General features: G+C 44.4%; 1 protein-coding gene across 6 annotated transcripts in view; it reads left to right on the forward strand.

The window, feature by feature from the left end:
• LOC147115084 (activin receptor type-1-like) overlaps positions 1-24,276 on the forward strand; it is a 268,348-nt gene that overhangs the window by 214,224 nt on the left and 29,848 nt on the right. For all 6 annotated transcript variants that reach the window (XM_085993344.1, XM_085993342.1, XM_085993347.1 and 3 more), the window contains one exon: positions 19,842-20,053. In XM_085993344.1, the coding sequence (XP_085849470.1) occupies positions 19,842-20,053 (212 nt within the window). The remainder of the gene's footprint in view (positions 1-19,841; positions 20,054-24,276) is intronic.

Raw genomic sequence — 24,276 nt, forward strand, 5'->3', positions numbered from 1 at the left:
CGCTGCGCACACCGATGACGTCATCGGTGCCGGCGCAGCGCTACCGGTCTACCGCGGCGTAAGGGCCCCAGGCAATTTCGGCGCCGGCGCCAATTGCAGCGCTAGGCCCTCTAGCGCCGCAAAATCGGCGCTAGGGGCACTCAATTTCTAGGCCAAAGAGTCTGCAAAGGGATATCGATAGGTTAAGTGAGTGGGCAAAAATTTGGTAGATGGAGTATATGTGGAAAAATGTGAGGTTATCCACTTTGGTAGGAAGAATAGAAAAGCAAAATATTTTAATGGAGAGAGACACTACAGAATGCTGCGGTACTAAGGGATCTGGGTGTCCTCGTACATGAAACACAATGTTAGCATGCAGGTACAGTAAGTAATTAGGAAAGCAAATGGAATGTTGGCCTTTATTGTAAGGGGGATGGAGTATAAAAGTAGGGAAGTCTTGCTACAACTGTACAGGGTGTTGGTGAGACCACACCTAGAGTACTGCATACAGCTTTGGTCTCTTTATTTGAGGAGGGATATACTTGCATTGGAGGCAGTTCAGAGAAGGTTCACTAGGTTGATTCCTGGGATGAAGGGGTTGTCTTATGAGGAAAGGTTGAGCAGGTTGGGCCTATACTCATTGGAGTTTAGAGAATGAGAGGTGATCTTATTGAAACTTATAAGATTCTGAGGGGGCTTGACAGGGTAGATGCTGAGAGGATGTTCCCCTCGTGGGGGAATCTCGAACTAGGGGGCATAGTTTCAGAATAAGGGGTCGCCCATTTAAGGAGATGAGGAGGAATTTATTTTCAGGGTCGTGAATCTTTGGAGTTCTCTACCTCAGAGAGCTGTGGAGGCTGAATTATTGAATATATTCAAGGCGGAGATAGACAGATCTTTGAACTACAGAGGAGTCAAGGGTAATGGGCAACAGGCAGAAAAGTGAAGTTGAGGCCAAGATCAGATCAGCCATGATCTTATTGAATGGCGGAGCAGGCTCAAGGGGCCGAATGGCCTACTCCTGCTCCTATTTCTTATGTTCTTATGTCATCCCTCCTCACAGCTGTAATAGTTTCTTTAACCAATATTGCGACTCCCCCTCCTTTTTTATGCCCCTCTCTATCTTGTCTGAAAACCCTGTAACCAGGAATGTTGAGCAGCCATTCCTGCCCTTTCAGCCATGTTTCAGTAATAGCTATGATATCATACTTCCACGTGTCTATCTGTGCCCTCAGCTCATCTGCCTTATTCACTAGACTCCTTGCATTGAAGCATATACCCCTTGACATCCAGGGGGCTCTAGATTTGGGGGTCCCACCCTTTTTCTTTGTGGGAACATATTTGCACTGAACCCTCACTATCTCCTCCTTGAATGCCCACCACTGCTCTGACACAGATTTACTTTGTTTCCAGTCCATTAAGCACTACCAAACCTCTTTGTTGTCGGTTTTCTAGCCTTTGATTCCTCTGCCTTTCAAACTCACGTACTAATTTTCTGTCTTCCATTTCCAGCTTTGCTTCTCTCCCTTCTTAATCTACACTCAGGTTCCCATCCTCCTGCCAAGCTTGTTTAAACCCTCCCCAACAGCACGAGCAAACCACCCCACCCCCGGCGAAGATATTGTCCGGCTTGTTCAGGTTCCATCTTCCCCAGAACCAGTCCCAATGCCTCAGGAATCTAAAGCCCTCCCTCCTGCACCATCTCTCCAGCCACACATTCATCTGCTCTATCCTCCTATTTCTGTACTCATAAATATTGGCCAGCACATAGGGGAGAACTCCCCTGCTCTTCTTTTGAAATAGCGCCATGCGATCTTTTACGTCCACATGAGAGAGCAGACGGGGCCTCAATTTAATGTCTCATCCGAAAGACGGCACATCCGACAGTGCCGCATTCCCTCAGTACTGCACTGGAGTGTCAGCCTCGATTTTGTGCTCAAATCCCTTGAGTGGGGCTTGAACCCACAAACCTTCTGACTTAGACTTGTAAGTGCTATTGATTTGAGCCACAGCAGACATCCACTCCATACTTTAGCTGGGCTGCCGCTTTGGTCCAGCCTGGGAGCCAATATGGTACAGTCCAACCCTGAAAGGTTGGCTGAGAAGTGCCAACCTCCATCAAAGGGAATAGGACACAGGCAACCACTTTACACTACTGACTTATTACAAGAGGTGATGTATATCTCTTTAAGACTAGTGGAAATGCTTTGAACAAAAAAAAACTGCCTCAACCTATGGAGCAGTGTACTCACCAGGGTTGATTAGTAATCTGGAAGTACGTGAACTTTAGTGATTGTTGCATAATTAGATTTAATACTGAATAAAAAGGCTAAGACCAAAAATAACTACAGTGGTGAATAACTTTAGGAGAACACACTTTGGAACTAGAAGAGCTTGGGGAAGGACTCAGTGAGAAGCAGAACTAGAAAACAGAAGAAAGTAGAATTTTTATAAACAATTTTAAGCTATGAATTGCATTGCCATAACTAGCCTTTTAAATTTAAATCCCCACTCTCCAATGCCCTTAACAATGCTGGATGCCTGGGGTGTACATGTGTTGCTAGGCTGCAAAGGATGGAAAATACATTTTTTGTTAAGACATACCCCAACGTCACTCACTTCTAGCAGAAAATTTCAGCAGTGCTCCTGGGATGTGGGGGGTCAGTCTACTCTATTTTTGTGCCCTAACTGCCCACATTACAATGGTTACCTCAAATTTTCTATTGGGTTATACTAGTTTTTGGTGTAATCCGACTGGAAATTTGGACCTGTCTCTTGACAAAAGAAAAACCTGGCAGCAATTTGACTGCAGTTGTTAAATAAGGGAAACTAACCTAAAGCCAAACAGGTATTTTTAAAAATAGGTAGGAAAAAGTAATGAGGATTGAGAATAACTGAATAAATATTAAAAGTGGCAAGAGAGCAATAGAAGGTCATATTGTTGAGAGCCACAGGGATTCAAAGACATTTGTAGCCATGTTAGTCGTAAACATGTGTTGAATAATTTGGAAAAAGATGTAGAGGAATAGGAAATGTCCAGTAGTTTCTTCACAATTGAAGTATGTGTTCAAATTCCAGATTGTCACTTTGGCTCTGGAATCTCTAACGCAAAGAAACATTCGTAAAGTTTGTCAGCAAAGGCCGTGGGCATTAAAGAATCCTGAAGGGAATAGACGAGTTTCTGCTAAAAGGTTTTGAGTACAGTCCCCACTACTTAACGCCCACATTTAAAACAGGCACTCGCATATATTGGTCAAAATGCGATAACCATTATCCATTTGCATTAACGTTAATTTCAAAGTTGCTGGTTACAGCGTCTTAAGTGCTCCGTTTATTTTGGGCAGAAACAGCTGTTCTTACTCACCTGTGATATTGTATGAGTGTACACCTGAAAAACTGCTGCATTCAAAAATATATATTTATATTTAATAAAAATAACACCATGCACAATATGTATTGGCTTTTAAACAGTTCATTGTTGAACTAAGCACCAAACACTGAAGGATAAATCAGGCAGTGTATTATCTCGGGGAGAAACTCTTGTAGCGCCCTTGTAATCTGCTGCCAGTGTCCAGAATTTAGCGCTCTTGTAATCCAGTGTCCAGAGCTTTCGATTCAAACTTCAACAAGGAATGAAGTGAATGAGTAAAGAATTCAATGGGATGGATTCTACATACACCGCATAATTGTATGTATAATAGCATGGGTACGCCGCAGGTGAGTGAAGGAGAGAAGCAGGGTCGTGCTGTCCGGTATCAGCAGCAGGCCCTGAGGCAGGCGAAACTGGGTCACTAACGTGATCCACAGACAGTGTGTGTGTGTTAAACCGGCCTTCGTGTAACAGGCAAATCGCATTTGCACAAACGTGTCCGCTATAAGTGGTGTTGATTGTACCACAAACGCAGGAGCTGTACCTGAGGAATGGAGACTAGCTAGCATCAATGTTCGCGGCCACGCAGTAATGGGAAAGGTCCTGCGCAGGCCGCTCACTGGCTTTTACATTGTAAATAGTCGGCAGCACCGAGCAGGCAGTGCATAAATTGAGCAGGACCCGAGGACAGCGCAGACCTACGAGGAGTCGGCAGCACCGCGGAGGCAGTATTTCAACTCAGCGGGACCCGAGGACAACGCGGACCTGTGAGGAGTCGGCAGCACCGCGGAGGCAGTATTTAAACTCAGCGGGACCCGAGGACAACGCGGACCTGCGAGGAGTCGGCAGCACCACAGAGGCAGTATTTAAACTGAGCAGGACCCGAGGACAAGGTGGACCTGCGAGGAGTCAGCAGCACCGCGGAGGCAATATTTAAACTGAGCAGGACCCGAGGACAGCGCGGACCTGCGAGGAGTCAGCAGCACCGCGGAGGCAGTATTTAAACTGAGCAGGACCCGAGGACAACGCGGACCTGCGAGGAGTCAGCAGCACTGCAGAGGCAGTATTTAAACTGAGCGGGACCCGAGGACAGCGCAGACCTGCGAGGAGTCGGCAGCACCGCGGAGGCAGTATTTAAACTGAGCGGGACCTGAGGACAGTGCGGACCTGCGAGGAGCCGGCAGCACCGCGGAGGCAGTACAAATCCGGCGAATTCAAAAACAACAAAAAACAAGGAGTGATGTCACATGACAGCAGGTTAGTGATTGGTTGGTGAGTATTAACACTTTTTTCTCTCTAAGCTAGGACAGTGGTTTAAACTAAGCTGGGGAACTATAATACACTTTTTTAAATTAATAACTTAATGAGATAAACTAATATAACTATAAATGTTGAATAAAGACTTTAACTAAATAAATAAAATAAGGTTAGACTAAGATATGGCAGGGCTGGTTGTGTGTCTGGACTGCAGTATGTGGGAGTTTGTGGACAGCGAGCAAACACATCTGCAGTAGATGTCTCCATCTCGAATCTCTCCGACTCAGTGTGATTGAGCTGGAGTGCGAATTGGAGACACTCCGACGCATAAGGGAGAGGGAGGAGTATTTGGACAGTTTGCTCCAGACTTCGGTCACACCTTGTAGAGGTGTGCAGGTTCAGAACTGGGTTGGTGTGACCGATAGTTTGCAGAGTAAGGGGAACCCATGTAAGAAAGGGAAGGAGGATCCACAGAAACTGATCCTATCCAACAGGTACAATGTACTTGCTACCTGTGAGGATAAGGATAAAGACTTTCGGAAGGATAGCCAGAATGTGGACCATAGCACTTTTTAGCAGGAGGCTGTCCAGAGGGGGGAGGAGGAGGAGAGGAAGCGTAATGTGGTAGTTGTAGGGGATTCTATAATTAGGGGGACAGATAGCATCCTTTGTAAGCAAGATCGAGAGACCCACATGGTGTGTTGCCTACCTGGTGCCAGGGTGAGGGACATCTCAAACCGGCTTGAAAGGATATAAGGAAAGGAAGGGGGAGGATCCAGTCATTGTAGACCATGTTGGGGCCAACAACATAGGGAAGAGTATGCAAGAGGCCCTGTTTGGGGAGAACTAGGAGCTAAATTAAAGAACAAGACCTCCAGGGTTAATATCTCTGGATTATTACCTGAGCCACATGCAAATTGACGTAGGGATAAGCTGATTAGGGAATTGAACACGTGGCTAAAGGAGTGGTGTGGGAAAAGGGGGTTCCATTTCATGGAGCACTGCCACCAGTATTGGGACAGGAAGGAACTGTACCGTTGAGACAGACTCCACCTGAACCGGCCTGGGACCAAGGTCCTAGCGGAAAGGATAAATAGGGCGGTCACAAGGACTTTAAACTAGTAAATGGGGGGAGGGCTCAGGTGGAAATTGTACAAATAGTAGTTCAAAAACAAATGAAAGGAAAGAGAGCAGAGTAACAGTCGGAAATTGTGCTTTAGGCACTACAGGTAAAGGGAAAACTAAAAGATGTGAAGTGATTGAACCAGGAGAGAGAAATAAGAAACATGTGAGTAAAACATTAGAGCTGAAGGACAAATAAGCGTTCTTTATACAAACGCATGGAGTATAAGGAATAAATTGAATGAACTGCAGACGCGAATTCACATTGGAGGGTATGACATGGTAGCCATTACTGAGACTTGGCTGCAAGACGGTCAGGACTGGGAACTAAATATACCAGATTATAAGGTCTACAGAAAAGATAGGGAAATGGTAGAAGGGGAGGAGTAGCCTTAGTGATTAAGGATGAAATCACTTCAATGATGAGAGGTAAGCAGGCAGTGGAGACTTTATGGATAGAATTAAGAAATAGGAAAGGATTTAAGACTAGTGGGAGTTGTGTACAGGCCCCCTGGTAGCAGCTGTGAATTGTTAGATCGTATAAATGCAGAGATTAGACAAGCGTGTAGTAAAGGCAGAATAGTTTTAATGGGGGATTTTAACTTTCATATAGATTGGGATAAGCAGACTAGCACTTGTCAGAAAGGTAGTGAATTTATTGAGTGTGCCTGGGATAGTTTTGTACAGCAATATGTCCCAGAGGCAACAAGAGGCATGCCATATTAGATTTAGTAATGAGCCAGATTTAGTTAACCGCCTAACTGTGCGTGAACATTTATCCAATAGCGATCATAACATGATCGAGTTCAACGTAACGTTTGAAAGGGAGAAACGTGAAACAGCAAAGATTCTAGATTTAGGTAAGGCTGACTTCAACGTGATGAGGCAGAGACTGTCCACAGTAAAATGGGCAAATCTGTTAATGGGTAAAATAACAGATCAGTGGGAGATGTTTAAAAAAATTTTTTACGTGATACAAAACCAGTTTGTACCCCTGAGGGGCAAGAGCTCTACTTGCCAAAAAACCCCAGCTATGAACGGCTAAACAGGTGAGGACAGCATAAAACTAAAAGGCAAAGCATACAAAAATGCAAAAAAAAGCACAGATCCTGGCAAATGGGAAAGATGCAAACAACAACAAAGGGTCACAAAACAGATAGTAAGAGCTACAAAAAGAGAGTATGAAAAGAAACTTGCGAGGGTTATCAAAATCAATACAAAGAATTTTTACAATTACATTAGGGAAAAGAGGGTAGTCAGGAGCAATGTTAGCCCCTTAATAGTTGGAAGTGGTGATATTGTCAATGATAAGGAAATGGCGTACAAATGTTAATTACTTTGTGTTAGTATTTACAGTAGAAGGGGATTTCCAGCATGCTATCCCAAGGAAACTAATACTGAATCAGGGATAGGGACTCAATAAAATTAACGCAAGTAAAATAACAATGAAGAAAATAATGGCACTAAAGAGTGACAAATCCCCAGGACTAGATGGTTTCCATCCCAGGGTTTTAAAGGAAGTAGGTGAGCACATTGCAGATGCCCTAACTCATCTTCCAAAGCGCTCTCGATTCAGGAACCATTCCTTTAGATTGGAAAATTGCAATGTCACTCCGCTATTTAAGAATGGCGAGAGAGGGAATTATAGACCAGTTAGCCAAACATCTGTTGTTGGGAAATTGTTAGAGTCTATAAGTAAGGATAGAGCGACTGAACGCCCATCCCTCATTGCCCTTGAGAAGGTGGCGGTGAGCGCCTTCTTGAGCCGCTGCAGTCTGTGTGGTTGTCGTACGTGTCTTCACACTGTTCCCTTTGGGGAACTGTATGAAGTGGTGGAAGGATTTCTGGCCGCGTTAACGCTCCTTCCGTGACCGTAACCATCTACATACCAGCCAATAGGGTGGTTAGTCCTATGGCGGAAGGGTTTTACCGGCTCCCACAACCCATACGAGGGGGGGAGCCACCCACACCCACGGACGCAAGTATCCCGCTGGATGTCAACCCAGAATTTAGAGCCGGAGCTCCGACTCCACTTTCCGGGACTGTCTGGAGCGGGGTTCGAAACCCGACACCTTCTGGCCCAGCGGCGGGGATGCTACCGCTACGCCAAAGGCCCACTCCTGTCTGTGTGGTGAAGGTACTCCAATAGTGCTGTTAGGGAGGGAGTCCCAGGATTTTGACCTGGTGACCATGAAGGAATGGGGATATATTTCCAAGTCAGGCTGGTGTGTAACCTGGAGGGGAACTTGAAGGTGCTGGTGTTCCCATGCACCTGCTGCCCTTGTCTTTCTTGGTGGTGGAGGTTGCGGGTTTGGGAAGTACTATTGAAGAAGCCTTGGCGAGCTGCTGCAGTGCATCTTGTAGATGGTACACACTGCAGCCATGGTGTTCCAGTGGAGGAGGGAGTGAATGTTTAAGGTGATGGATGGGGTGCCAACCAAGCGGGCTGCTTTGTCCTGGATGGTGTCGAGCTTCTTGAGTGTTGTGGGAGCTGCACTCATCCAGGCAAGTGGAGAGTATTCCATCACACTCCTGACTTGTACCTTGTGGAAAGGCTTTGAGGAGTCAGGAGATGAGACACTTGCCACAGAATACCCAGCCTCTGACCTGCTCTTGTAGCCGTAGTATTTATGTGGCTGGTCCAGTTAAGTTTCTGGTCAATGGTGACCCCCAGGATGTTGATGGTGGGGGGATTCGGCGATGATAATGCCATTGAATGTCATGAGGAGGTGGTTAGACTTTCTCTTGTTAGAGATGGTCATTGCCATGGCACTTGTGTGGTGCGAATGTTACTTGCCACTTATCAGCCCAAGCCTGAATGTTGTCCAGGTCTTGCTGCGTGCGCGCATGGACTGCTTCATTATCTGAGAGTTGCGAAAGGCACTGAACACTGTGCAATCATCAGCGAACATCCCCACATATTTGACCTTATGTTGGAGGGAAGGTCATTGATGAAGCAGCTGAAGATGGTTAGGCCTAGGACACTGCCCTGAGGAACTCCTGTGAAATGGAGGGTGTTAGGCTGCATGGTAGAATTTATAGGGAGTGAAGGGCCATTGGCTTCAGCACCCACCATTGTCGGGGATTGAAGGTTGATTTTACTGAGCGGTGCGGATTTTAGAGACGACAAAGATTTCCGACAGTCTGCTGTAAAGGAGACTCCTAGCATTCAGAATCGCTGCATCTCGTGCTTTTCTAATTCTAATCCAAAGTTAGCAAGATTTACCTTGATAAAAATAATCCCTGTAATGCATCAAATTTGGGGTCACCCAAGTTGTTATCTCCGAGTGCCTTGTAATCTACATCACTGACCTTGTGGACTGTCCTTCATCCTCAACAGTTTTAAGATTTTGTGTTCTCATTTGGTTCTCTTGAACTGAACCAAATAATGGAGCATAGAGACAGATTCATTTATTATGGGATGGCAGCTTCAGTGTGCCACTGTTGAGATGTGGGCCTAGAAATTCAGTTGCCTTAGCGCCGCTTTTGAGGCGCTAGAGGGACTAGCGCCAGAGTTATGGCCAGTTTAAAAATTCCCTGGGGCCCTAAATCGGCGTTGCACCGGTAGCGCTGCGCCGGCACCGATGACGTCATCGGTGTGCGCAGCGTCCCGGTTGCCATGCCGACGGGCCCTAGCGCCGAAATTCAGTTGCGGCCGCCTCGCCCGTGGCAGCCGCAACTAAGACTCTGGCAACAGAGTCTTGCATGAGTTTGCGCCGGCGCATTAAAGGCCCCGCGGCGGCCGGCCGCTTTCCCGCCGGCCGCCTGCCCGCAGCTCCCTCCCCGGACTTCTCCCCCCCACCCCCCGGAACAGATGCAAGCCCGGCACTTGTCCGAGGTGCCGGGCTCATTTTTAGACAGATTTGCGCGGGCCGCGGCCGGGTGCAGGCAGCTCCTCCTTAACGGAAGGAGGAGGCCTGCACTTCCCGAGCCTGCCGCACCGCATCGGGTGCCGCAGCGCCGGAATTGCGGCGCGAAACGGCAGTTAGCGCCGATTTACCGCCGCAAAGACCCTTCAGTAGCGCCAGCAGCCGTTTGGGCGCGGCCCTGCTGAATTTTTGGCGCGCGCAGGGGGACTTAGCGCCGGCACTAACTTCCGGCGCTAAAGCCCTGGCTAAGCCAAAACCCAATTTCTAGGCCGTGGTGTCTTATATTTTTATACTATCAAAGAAAAAAGGATTTGTATATTTCTCTAGCTGCTCTAAACCTTGATGATGCAGGAAAATCTCTGACCTTTAGGCTACAGTTCCCTACACAGCACTCATGGCTCCAAATGGTTTCTTGAGTTGCTGGTTGATGCTTCTGTTCCAGGAATGCAATAGCTGGATGCAACACTGAAGTAAGGCAAGTGAGCATGAACAGGTTCTCATAGAATCATAGAAAGTTACAGCACGGAAGGAGGCCATTTCGGTCCATTGTGTCCGCGCCGGCCAACAAAGAGCTATCCAGCCTAATCCCACTTCCCAGCTCTTGGTCCATAGCCCTGCAGGTTATAGCATCCCAAGTGCACATCCAAGTACTTTTTAAATGTGGTTAGGGTTCCTGCCTCTACCACCCTTTCAGGCAGTGAGTTCCAGACCCCCACAACCCTCTGGGTGAAGAAATTTCCCTTCAAATCTCCTCTAAACCTTGCACCAATTACTTCAAATCTGTGCCCCCTGGTTTTTGACCGCTCTGCTAAGTGAAATAGGTCCTTTCTATCCACTTTATCTAGGCCCCTCATAATTTTATACACCTCAATAAGGTCTCACCTCAGCCTCCTCTGTTCCAAGGAAAACAGACCCAGCCTATCCAGTCTTTCCTCATAGTTAAGATTCTCTACCCCCAGCAACATCCTTGTAAATCTCCTCTGTACCCTCTCTAGTGCAATCACATCTTTCCTGTAATGTGGTGACCAGAACTGCACGCAGTACTCTAGCTGAGGCCTAACTAGTGTTTTATACAGTTGAAGCATAACCCCCTGCTCTTGCATTCTATGCCACGGCTAATAAAGGCAAGCATTCCGTATGCCGCCTTAACCACCTGGCCTGCTACCTTCAGGGATCTGTGGGCATGCACTCCAAGGTCCCTTTGTTCCTCTACACTACTCAGTGTTCTACCATTTAATGTGTATTCCCTTTCCTTGTTAGCCCTCCCCAAATGCATTACCTCACACTTCTCCGATTGAATTCCATTTGCCACTGTTCTGCCCACCTGACCAATTTATTATCTTCCTGCAGTCTACAGCTTCCTCCTTCAGTATCAACCACACAGCCGATTTTAGTATCATCTGCAAACTTCTTAATCATACCCACTATATTCAAGTCTAGATCATTGATATATATCACAAAAAGCAAGGGACCCGAGTCCTGCAAAACCCCACTGGAAACAGCCTTCCAGTCACAAAAACACCCATCAGCCATTACCCTCTGCTTCCTGCCTCCGAGCCAGTTTTGAATCCAACTTGGTTGACTAATCTACTGGAATTTTTTGAGGATGTAACTGGTAGAATAGATAAGGGAGAACCAGTAGATGTGGTGTATTTGGACTTTCAGAAGGCTTTCGATAAGGTCCCGCATAAGAGATTAGCATGCAAAGTTAAAGCACATGGGATTGGGGGTAAGGTACTGTCTTGGATAGAGAACTGATTGGCAGACAGGAAGCAAAGAGTTGGAATAAATGGGTCTTTTTCCGAGTGGCAGGCAGTGATTAGTGGGGTACCACAGGGATCGGTGCTAGGACCCCAGCTATTCACAATATATATAAATGATCTAGACGAGGGAACTAGATGTAATATCTCCAAGTTTGAGAACGACACAAAGCTGGGAGGACGTGTGTGCTGTGAGGAGGATGCAGAGAAACTCCAGTATGATTTGGACAGGTTGGGTGATTGGGCAGATGCATGGCAAATGCAGTATAATGTGAATAAATGCGAGGTTATCCACTTTGGTGGCAAAAACAGGAAGACAGATTATTATCTGAACAGCAATACATTGGGAAAAGGGGAAGTGCAACGAGACCTGGGTGTCCTTGTGCACCAGTCGCTGAAGGTAAGCATGCAGGTACAGCAGGCGGTTAAGAAGGCAAATGGTATGTTGGCCTTCATAGCGAGAGGATTCGAGTACAGGAACAAGGATGTCTTGCTGCAGTTGTACAGGGCCTTGGTGAGACCACACCTTGAGTATTGTGTGCAGTTTTGGGCACCTTATCTGAGGAAGGATGTTCTTGCCATGGAGAGAGTGCAGCGAAGATTCACCAGACTGATACCTGGGATGGCAGGAATGACAAATGAGGAGAGATTGGGTCGATTAGGCTTATATTTGCTAGAGTTTAGAAGAATGAGAGGGGATCTCATTGAAACTTATAAAATTCTAACAGGACTAGACAGACTAGATGCAGGAAGGATGCTCCCGATGGCAGGGGAGTCTAGAACCAGGGGTCACAGTCTAAGGATAAGTGGTAAGCCATTTAGGACTGAGATGAGGAATTTCTTCACCCAGAGAGTGGTGAACCTGTGGAATTCTCTACCACAGAAGGCAGTTGAGGCCAATTCATTAAATATATTCAAGAAGGAGTTAGATATATTTCTTAAGGATAAAGGGATATGGGGAGAAAGCAGGGACAAGGTACTGAATTTGGATGATCAGCCATGATCTCATTAAATGGCAGAACAGGCTCGAGGAGCCGAATGGCCTACTCCTGCTCCTATCTTCTATGTTTCTATGTTTTTGACACTTTACCCTGGATCCCATGGGCTTTTAACTTCGTGACCAGTCTGCCATGTGGAACCTTATCAAAAGCCTTGCTAAAGTCCATATACACTACATCAAACGCACTACCCTCATCTACCCTCCTTGTTAACTCCTCAAAAAATTCAATCCAGTTTGTCAGATACGACCTTCCCTTAACAAATCCGTGCTGATTATCCTTGATTAATCCTTGCCTTTCTAAATGAAGATTTTATCCTGTCCTTCAGAATTCTTTCCAATAATTTTCCCACCACCGAGGTTAGGCTGACTGGCCTGTAATTACTCAGTCTATCCTTTTCTCCCTTTTTAAGCAAGGGTACCACATTAGCAGTCCTCCGGCACCACACCTGAAGCCAGAGAGTATTGGAAAATGATGGTCAGGGCCTCTACTATTTCCTCTTTTGCTTCGCTTAACAGCCTGGGATACATTTCATCCGGGCCTGGGGATTTATCTACTTTTAAAGCTGCTAAACCCCTTAACACTTCCTCTCTCACTATGTTTATTTCATCTAATATTTCACACTCTTCCTCCCCTGATAGCAATGTCTGCTTTGCCCCTCTCCTTTGTGAAAACAGATGCAAAGTATTCATTAAGAACCCTACCGACATCTCCCGCCTCCACACACCGATTACCCTCATGATCTCTAATAGGCCCTACCCTTTCTTTAGTTATCGTCTTGCTCTTAATATATTTATAAAACATCTTTGGGTTTTCCTTGATTTTACTTGCCAAGAATTTTTCATGCTCTCTTTGCTTTCCTAATATCCTTTTTAATAGCACCCCTGCACTTTCTGTACTCCCCTAAAGATTCTGGAATATTTAGGTATCTGTCATACGCCTCCCTTTTTTTCTTTATCCTACCCTGTATGTCCCTAGACATCCAGGGGGCTCTAGATTTGTTAGTCCCACCTTTTTTCTTTAAGGGCACATATTTGGCCTGAACCTTCCGGACCTCCTCCTTGAATGCCTCCACTGCTCTGACACTGATTTACCTTCAAGTAGCTGTTTCCAGTCCATTATGGCTAAATCCCCTCTGAGCTTAGCAAAATTTGCTTTTCCCCAATTTAGAATTTTTATTCCTGGTCTATCCTTGTCCTTTTCCATAATTACCTTAAATCTAACTGAATTATGGTCACTAGCACCAAAATGCTCCCCCACTGATACGCCTTCTACCTGCCCAGCTTCATTCCCTAAAACTAAGTCCAGAACCGCCCCCTCCCTTGTTGGGCTTGCTACATACTGGCTAAAAAAGTTCTCCTGGATGCATCTTAGGAATTCCGCACCCTCTATACCCTTCACACTAATTTTATCCCAGTTAATATTGGGATAGTTGAAATCCTCTACTATTACTGCCCTATAGTTTTTGCACTTCTCAGAAATTTGTCAACATATTTGCTCTTCTATCTCCCTCTCGCTGGTTGGGGGTCTGTAGTACACTCCCAGCAGTGTGATCGCCCCTTTTTTGTTTTTCAATTCGACCCATATGGCCTCGTTTGATGATCCCTCCTCACAGCTGTAATAGTTTCTTTAATCAATACCGCGACCCCACCCTCCCTTTTTACCTCCCCCTCTATCCCGTCTAAAAATACTGTAACCAGGAATGTTGAGCTGCCATACCTGCCCCTCTTTCAGCCACATCTCTGTAATAGCTATAATATCATAGTCCCAAGTATCTACCTGTGCCCTCAGCCCATCTGCCTTGTTCGCTATACTCCTTGTATTGAAGTATATACCATTTAGTACAGGCAAACCTCCTTGTTGACTACTATCTAGCCCTTGATTCCTCTGTCCTTCCAATTTACTTTCTACGTTTTTGTTTTCCAATTCCAGTTTTTCTTCTCTCCCTACTGACTTTATTCTTAGGTTCCCATCCCCCTGCCAAGCTAGTTTAAACTCTCCCCAACAGCACTAGCAAACTCCCCCGCGAGGATATTGGTCCCAGCCCTGTTGAGGTGCAACCTGACCGGGGGTTCTGGGGAGTTTCCTTGCTGAACTATGTGTTTGAAGTAAATGTCTCAGCTTGTGCTGCAGATGACTCCAGAAAATCTTTGATCCAGAATTGACTCCCACCATCATCACAAACTGCAACAGAAGGTGATTTTGGAAGAGCCAGTAGACCTAACTGCACATGGGCTAGTTCAGTCTGCCTTGCCCATCACACTTTGACCATCTTGATGATACCCCTTAAGTACGAGTCTTCGCATGCAGAATGGCGGGGGGGGGGGGGGGGTGCGCGGTGGGAAGTATGAGTATATTGTGGCGGAGCCACTAAGGGACTCCGATCAATTGTATATAATCCCCTTTAATAATATGTTAGCTACAGACTGAGTCTGTATCTTTGTTTTCACTGTTTACATGTACAGAGCGTGATCACTTTAATAGCGCGGGTAAACGCGATGACGTCACGCCGTTCATCACGTGATCCCCCACCGGTGGGAAAAACGTCATGACGTCAGCCATGGGACCGCCCAAACAGCCCTCGTGGAGCCTCCGAACTGACTAGACCTATATTCGATGTTCTCCTGTAGTTATCCGTTAAACTCTGTTAGTTTTCATTAAACCTCGTTTATTTGATCGCCTGAGTGGACCTCAGTCTTTTGATAGGAACTAGACATTCCTACAATATACTACTTTGTGAGACTTGTATCTCAGTACCTCTGGAGCAGCTTCCTTTTTATGAATTTCATATCCTGATTACATGAGTGACTCTACTTTTACCAGCTGCCTCAGAAGTTTTAGGTCTTGGCACAGTCTGAAACTTGCTGTAGTTAGCTACACGCATCAACTTTCAAGGAGGGGGAGGGGAGAAAGGGCTGGGCACATGATGCAACCTTGGCGCCGCATTTGGGAAGCGATGCTTTTGGAATATTGCAGCCAGTCACTTTTTAAATAGATAATGTGTAGGCCTACAAAAGGTATAGCTCTCCAAATAACTCGTAGCTAAAGTGAAAGCTTGTGGAATCTAAAATTAAATTAATTGGGATCAATCAGCTGTCCAATATGTAGTTATCAATCAGTTCTAGGTGAACATGTGTGACAAGTAGAATCAATCGGGTATCAGTCCTGAAATTCCTGCAGTTCATATTTATTTATGGCTCTGAGAAATTGCAAGTGGAATGTCTAATCCTTCAGTAACTGGATACCGTGTCTTTTGCACATGCCCTCCCTTACCTGCACTTCTCTAATCTTCCAGTAGTCAGAACTGATAAGTATATTAGTGAGACGAGATCAGTGTAAAATCGAGATGGTTGCTTATTTTTCTGAATGCACATAACTGAAGAGCATAGCACTTTCAGACTCTCTTCTATAATGTTTCCTATAACCTAGACAACAATAAAATTGCACTCCTCTATCGTGAATGCTCACTTTTGATTTTTCCTTTCCAGTCAGCCTCCAGCTGTACAACTGACCTGTATCTTAGTCCAGGCCAAGGGCTTCCAGACTTTGTTGCAATGAACTGATCCTGTATTCACATGGCGGGGTGGTGGGGGGGAGGTTGGGCCATTGCCTCTGGTTTCTGTTTTAAATTTGATCAGCTGATAGGCCTGTCAATTAAATTGGCTACCATCGGATACTGGCAGCAGAGTTTTGGATGAACTGAAATATATGGAGGGTGGTGAACGGGAGGTTGGCCAGGAGAGCAATGGAATAGTCAAGTCTGGAGATGACAGACATGGATGAAGGTTACAGCAGCAGATGGGCTGAAGCAGGAGTTTGAAGTAGGTTGTCTTTGTGATGAAGTGATGGGGTCAGAAATTCAGCTCCGGGATGAATAGGACATTGAGATTGCAAACAGTCTTAGCCTGAGCAAGTGGCCAGGGAAAGGAATGGAATCTAAGAGCCAGTGGAGATATAGAGCTGGTGTCATCTGCATACATGTAGAAGCAGATCCTGTGTCTGCAGATTATGTCACCAATGGGCAGCAAGAAATCAGCAAGAGGAGAAGGAGCCAAGGAGACATCTTGGGGGACTCCAGAGGTAATGGTGCTGGGTGGGGAAGAGAAGGCATTGCTGAAGATGATCTGGCTACAAGATAGAAGAATGGAACCAAGCAAGTGGTGTTGGAGGAGGATGGTGTGGTCAACTGTGTCAAAGGCTGCAGAGAGGTTGAGGAGGGATAATACATCATGGTTATGATCATGCTCCTGACTTTGTTATGTACATCGATTGGGATCACATTAGTTCTCTTCTACTGCTCTAGGTACCTTTCATTTTACCTGGCAAGCTTTGCAAAATTCTCTGCTCAGATCTTTGGGCATTTGCCATCCCACATGCAACAAGTTATTGGCTGATTGTTAAGTTTTAATATCTATTAATTGTAACTACTTGCATCTAATAAGAATTTATCAATTTGTTGCTTAAAAAATTTCACGTAAATGGCATTCATTTAATATTTTGTTAAAGTAGCAGCTAGGTTATATGTAGTAACAACAATTCCCAGTGCATATTTTCTTACGGTTTAAATTACATTAAGGACAGACAATTAGAAAAAGAAGTGAACCCCAAAGTAAAAAACAATCTTTGTATTCTATTTAATTTCTGTTTCTATTTACTGTTGGAAGTGCCTGGAAAATCCGCAGGACACTCCAAAGTGCTTCTTATCCAAATAATTACATTTGAAGTGCAGTTATTTGCTAAATGTGGCAGCCAACTTGCCTACTGCAAGGTCTCTCAAGCAGCAAATGAGATGAATGCCCAATTTTTGCTGGTGCTCATTAAGGAAAGGATGTTGGCCAGGACACTGAGCTCCTTACTCTTAAACTGCCATGGGACCATTGCTGTCGACCTGAACAGGCAGATGGAGCCTTGATTTAAAGACTCATCCTAAAGGCAGTACTGCACTGAAGTGTCAACCTGGAGTGGGGTTTGAGCCCACAATCACTTGACTTGGAGGCGAGATTGCTACCAACTAAGCCCAGGTTACACATGGCTAGGACAGCTTATCGACTCCATTGAATGGATGTATTTAGCCTGTTGCTGAAAATTTAAATCTGAGCCAGCAAGTTTTCATACCATCCATGAGACTGGACATGTTATAATAGCAGAGGCATTAATGAGCCATGGCCTTACTTTTGTGTCTCTTTTCCTCCATGTTCCTTTTGTAAGTGTAATTTTTTGTGTGTGCGTACTATTTTTAACCTATCTGTACGAAATGATAAAAACTGTTTTAAAAGTACAAAGCAGTATTCCTCAAGTTAAAGCATTTCTTTGTTCTCCGACATCCTCCACACACAGTTAGAGCAGACAGGACCTGACTTGTCAGTGCCAGCCTGCTCCCAGCCGTGTGTACACGATGTCTTTAATTGAAGAATGAGAAATATCCTGCTAGGTAGGTAATCATTCTTTCTATTCCTAGAGAAATTTGTTACAGTTTAATATAGAGTATTGATTTGGATGAGGGGACCAAATGTAATATATCCAAGTTTGCTGCTGATACAAAGCTGGGTGGGAAAATAAGTTGTGAGGAGGATGCAAGGAGGCTTCAAGGGAATATAGACAAGCTAAGTTGGGCAAAGAACATGGCAAATGGAATATAATGTGGAAAAATGTGAAGTTATCCACTTTGATAGGAAAAATAGAAAAGCAGAGTATTTTTTAGATAGTGAGATTGGGAAATGTTGGTGTTCAGAGGGACCTGGGTGGTCTTGAAAAAAATCACTGAAAGTTAACATGCAGGTACAGCAAGCAATTAGGAAAGCAAATGGTATGTTGACCTTTATTACAAGAGGATTTGAGTATAAGAGTAAAGGCGTCTTGCTGCAATTATATAGGGCCCTGGTGAGACCACACCTGGAGTATTGTGAGCAGTTTTGATCTCCTTACCTAAGGAAGGATATACTTGCCATAGAGGGAGTGCAGCGAAGGTTCACCAGACTGGTTCCTGGGATGGTGGGATTGTCCTATGAGGAGAGATTGAGTAGACTCGGCCTATATTCTCTAGAGTTTAGAAGAATGAGAGGTGATCTCATTGAAACATACAAAATTATTACAGGGCTTGACAGGGTAGATGCAGGGAGGATGTTTCCCCAGGCTGGGGAGTCTAGAATCAGGGTCACAGTCTCAGAATAAGGGGTTGGCCATTTAGGACTGAGATGAGGAGAAATTTCTTCACTCAAAGGGCTGTGTATCTTTGGAACTCTCTACCCAGAGGGCTGTGGCGGCTCAGTCGTTGAGTATATATTCAAGACCGAGATCGATAGTTTTTTGAATATTATTAAGGGAATCTGGAGATATGGGGATAGTGCAGGAAAGTGGAGATGAGGTAGAAGATCAGCCATGATCTTATTGAATGGCAGAGCAGTCTCAAAGGGCCTACTCCTGCTCCTATTTCTTATGTCCTTATGTAGGCGTATCCGATAATAGACTTGATATTGCAGCAAACTCTCGAACCAGGGGTCGTGGGCTTAAGCTTAGAAGAGGGAAAGTTTAGATTTAACTGCTTTACACAGAGGGTGGTGAATGTGTGGGATGGCCCTGCTTTGGGAGGTAGCTGAAGCAGATCATGTTGAAAATGTTATGGGAAAATTGCAGAAATACTTGGGTGGGTGATTAAGAGGTTTTGTTTTTGGGACAGGCAAATGGACTACTGTGTTTTCCTTTGATCTGTATCAAGGGATATAGATCAGAGGCAGTCAAATGGAACTGAGGTGCAGATCAGCCATGATCTAATTGAATGGCGAACAGGCTCAAGGGACTGAATGGCCTCATCCTGTTCCTAAGTTCTGGTTCTATATCTATGTCCTATATTCCTAATGCTGTTAGCTTGATTCAGCTTCAGTGTACTATGGTGTGTGCTGCAGATTCAAATGCTTGTCCATATCATGTATGTTATGCTGGCCTGGGATGAACTTTGAAGCATCATTCATTGCACTTTGGTTCACAGGTTCCAAGCAACCAATCTGATACAACCTGACGTAATAAAACTCACTACGCACTTGGTTTGAGCATAAAGCAAGGCTGTAATCAACTTGTTTCAGAACATGGAGGTCTAGTTGTACTTCACTAGTTCCTTGTCTTACAAAATGTCCCTGGTTGTCCAGCGTTATTTCACGAGTAGTTTCTTGATGAATGATGAGATTTATAACACAACCCATCTTGTAGCCTAGCCCATATCCCATTCCTTCATCCTTGCTTTTCATTTTCCTACACCGTGATTACAGTTAGCTCTGACAGTTTTCTCATTTGCTGCAGACCTTCCAAGGAACTTCTCTAAAGCACAATTGAAACATAAAACTACCCCGGTATCCCCTCTGGTATACATGTGGATGTGTGTCTGCTTTTTTAGCGAGAAAATTTCTTTTAAGAAAAGCATTAAAACCACCTGCAAACTGTGACGGAATGAAGTGGATTATTTTATTAATTTGTGTTTTTTTTTTTGTTTCAGCACCAAAAGGAGAGCCAATCGTCTACAGTGTGGAGACATTAGTCATTTTTGTAGTTAGTCCAGTCATAGTGCTAGTAGTTTTGTCTGTGGTTGCTGTCCTGATTTGCCGCAAAATTCACCAGAATAGGATGCAAAGGTTACACGCCCGTGATGCTGAAAATGGAGCAATTGATGGTCTAATAGCTTCCAATGTGGGAGATAGTACACTTGCGGTAATCAGTTTTTACTGTTTTTATAATTCTTTAAAGCAAATGGGTGTTATTTAAATGTGAGGAGTGTACAAGCTGCAGCTGGAGAATAGAATGCTGTTAACTACATAAGAGTACATAATTAGTTCATTAAAAATACAGTATGGAAATAGATTCAGTCTTTATAGCCTTCACTACGAAAAACTTGGATGATTCAGTGTGTTTAATATCAAATATCAAAATAAGTTTCAAAGACCATAACTTTCATTTTTTTTTGTAAAATGAAATCCTTAGGTTTAATTGTGATCATAAATCGATCATCAGATTCGCATTATAGAAACTACTGGTAGATTTACAGAACACTCCCACAGCACATAAATTTCACTTTAGAGTTAGGGTACCTGATCCTAGTTAACTAGTGATCCTAATTGTGTACTTGGGAGGAATAAAACTAGCTCCACACTCTTCAGTTATAGTTCATAATGGTCTGGCTATAGACAATTAATATCTTTGTTTGCACCACTTACCTCTTAAGTCCAGATCACCAATGGGCAGGGCCTCTTGGGCATATCTTTTCAATACTTTTCTTAGTATGGGTGGTGCTGGAATGCCACCCATATAACTTTCTCAGACTGTATATCATAGGCTCCACCTCCAGGAGTAGTTTATTCTTTTCCCACTTTCTGCTTCAGGCACTGCTCTCTGAAGTTTTCCATATTAGTCAAGCAGATTCAGCAAATTTTATTTATGCTAGCATTCATTTTTTTTTCTTGGACAGTGGGAGTTTACTGGGAACATGGTTAGGTATCCAGATTCAAACACTGTTCTAAGTGCTGGCAAGCATTTTCAGCACCACGATACAACACGGCGCCTGTTCAATGTGCTTAACCTCTCCCTGAGGGTCTGCACCATTGGGAAGTGAAAGCCAGAGGCTTTGTCACTGGGCAGAATAAGTCCTGGAGTCTTCAAAGTAACTGTGAGTCTGCGTAGCATTCCATCATTTGGATACCAGGTTTTGACAGGACCATTCAAACCCCTTGGCGGCTAAACCTATGTCATTGTTCCTGTTGTGCCATCAGCATCTGTGTTAATGCAGCGGCTGCAAGAGCCAAACCCTGGGATCCAAACTGCAATCTGAGGAGCTGCTGCAAGTAAATCCTTAAAAAAAAACTATATTCCAAGGAAGCAGGAGGTGATCAAGTCCAGTACAGAGTGGACCCTGTTCAAAGGTCTGTTAATCAAGATGGTGGTTCGTTCTGAATTCTTAATCAAAACTGATCACACTGTATCTTCTATTCTTGGAATACTGGAAGTGCTGTTTTGTGCACAATTTTTGATTCCTTGTGATTAAACTCAGCGTTTATGGCAAAAAATAAGTCAGGATAAACTACATTTATAATATCCTCTGAGTCTCGGATGCCCAGGTAAGAAGGATCAGGAGCTTTGGGGCCCCACAAAGCCTCCAGGTTCCTATGCAGATTACCGGCAAAGGGTTCACGAATGACTGTGTCATTGCACAATAGCATACTTGCCAAATGCTCTCATCTTGAGTGAGTGGCTTTAGTCCTCATTAGTGTTGTGGCTTTGAAATCAGCATTTCTGGATCTGGTTGAAATTGTCCCTCAAAGCATAGCAATTCAACCCTGTGCTGAAATTGTGACTTTTTCAGTTCCTACGCCAATTGCACAAATGGGAGCAGAGGCTGCAATCGCGAACCATCAGTTGGGAAGTATTGGGTAGTAATTTGAAACTCTGCAGTAAATCCCAAGAATGCTAGCTAAGTACATTTCATTTTGGATGCCTCAATTAGCTGATGTCTTAAGTCCATAGAGTTGCTCCAGGCTGCACACAGACCGTATCACTGACAGCTCCAAGTGCAAGTAGAGATCAGGAATGTCCGATTTCAAGAGGGAAGATTTTGCCAACTGGATGGTCTTCCAAAGTTGGTGCCCGAATCTGTGGACAGGATGGGCTTTTCACGGCCCTTCCCCAGCCCTGTTCCTCCTAGCTCCAGTGCAGCAGACAAGCCCCGCTTCTCTTTACTTGCATCCAATGCTACTAGCCCCAGTTACCATCTCTGTAAATTGGAGGCTGGAACACCTCTGGAAGAACAGGAGTTCCTATCTCCAGTATACAGAACCAACAATCCAGGCTGTTAGCACTGGGCGCGCACAAAGAGAACGAGTGGGGCCTGTCTGGTACAGATAGCGGGGATAAGATGCCAAGGGGAGGGAACAGAATGCGAATTTAGATTTAAAATTGAGTTTAACATTCACACAGCAGCTGTATCAACATTCTCTACTGGAAGGTTCTTTCATTTTCTCTCAAAATACAATGAGAAAATAATCCCAATGGACTTTAAATCTTAGCTTTAAATTCCTCACTTGAAAAATAACTTGTCTTTGTGTCAGCCAGGAAGGTCCGTGATCCTCTGCATTAATAACTACCCAACCATTGTCAGGATCACTAGAATTCTACGGATCTCGGTCAGCTTTTGCAGCATGGCAATGTAGTTTCTGTGACACGTTTGTCCAGGGTTTGGAGACACATCTATCTCAAATGGGCCAGAATTTGCAGTCGATATGACGGCGTACTCAGTACGCCATGATACCGCCTTTGAAATGGACAGCAAGTTCGGGATTTCCCTAAATCCCAAACTTGCAATCTGTCGAGTTTCGACTTGACAGATGATTCGCACCAGCTAATTGCCCACCAACTGCCCAGCAATTATCTATGGAAAATTTTACAGCTGGTGCAAACAGGCACAGCGTAAGGGGATAGGTCCTGATAAAATAATTAAGAAATTGCACTCCATTACTTAAAAAGGAAGGTTAAACAGTAACACGAAGTGGTGAAAATAGCTTTCCAAGTTGTACATGAAAAAAAATTAATGTTTTGCTTAGATGATTCTGAAATGCATATTATGGAAGATCGAGCATAGTTCCCAGAGACTACAGGAATTCCAATGTGTGTAAGAAAGCCGCACTTCAAATTTACTGTGCAGAGAGAAAACATCTCCAGCTCTACTCGCAGCAGGTCTGGGATCAGTCCTCTCTGGATGGAAGCATTCTAACTGGAGAACACTTGGTTGTGTGTAGCCCAGAAGGGTAGTGGTGATTGTCAATCTAACTTATTGGAAATTAAACTTGCTCTAAATCAGTACTTTTTTAAAAAAGCCAAGTAGCACCACAATTTAGAGCTATTCATACTTTTTTTTTTAAACACCAAATCACAAATTTAAGCATATTTTTGAAGTACTGAAGTCTAGTGGACAATAGCCCTACAATCTCTAATAGTATTAATGAGAGACCTTCTGTTTGCTGATTGGAGCGCCGGCCCATGTAATCCCGGGTACACTTCCGCACACAGTATGCACCTGGTGGGCCACTGCACTGCCCTCTACTCCGCGGCGTCTGACAGCAACTTCTCAAAGGAGGATTCCCAGCAGGTAAGTACGCATTCGGTTCGGATTCTGGCGGCCTAATCCTTTGTTACACCGCCGACGGCATAATCCAGGCCAATATTTTTAAAATACTGCATTTAAAAAAAAAAAAGGATAAATAGGTTTTATTTAGAATTGTGGATTTTTAACTGTTTCCAAGAAATCTACTGAGCTTTGCCTCCCAAGTTCTTGTGTGTTGCTAAGTTTTTACAGTTATAGCTGGCACTTTGCACCTAACTCGCTCATCTGACTTTTCGCCTAGTCAGGTGAAACAGCTAGGTGTTAAATAACTTTGTTATTAATACCTGGTGTTCTAAATTAGAATGGTGTGATCTGACACAAGTCTTCTGATCTTCATTGATTGGAATTTGATGAAGACCCATGCATTTCACACCTTGCACACTTACCTGCAAAACTGTACTCCAAGTTCCTGTAAAATCAGCTGATTAAGGCGCTGAGATCAGTGGTGTTACATAATTCCCTCTTCACTTATGATGAGGATAGGATAGGAGGATCAAGTAGATCGTTTCTAGTTTTAAGAAATCATACTGTCCATTCAATTCTCCCTTTCGTTGACTTATATAGTGGTGGTGTGCAAATGATATTCCCATTCAAAGAACTAGCATTCAACAAGCTACATTAATCTCATTCTTCAGTTGGCCTTCCCAATTTTTTCCCCCTCCCTGACTCATCGCAGACTCTCTCCAAAGAGAATTCTTGTGCAAATGTCAATTAAGACCAGAGTTCCAATGTTGACATAATTCTGAAATGTTGTAACCATCTAATAATGACTGCAGCTTCTAAA

The sequence above is a fragment of the Somniosus microcephalus genome, chromosome 7 (genome assembly GCF_052327205.1).
Source record: "Somniosus microcephalus isolate GS21.2 chromosome 7, FLI_Smic_1.0, whole genome shotgun sequence".
NCBI classification, from domain to species: domain Eukaryota; kingdom Metazoa; phylum Chordata; class Chondrichthyes; order Squaliformes; family Somniosidae; genus Somniosus; species Somniosus microcephalus.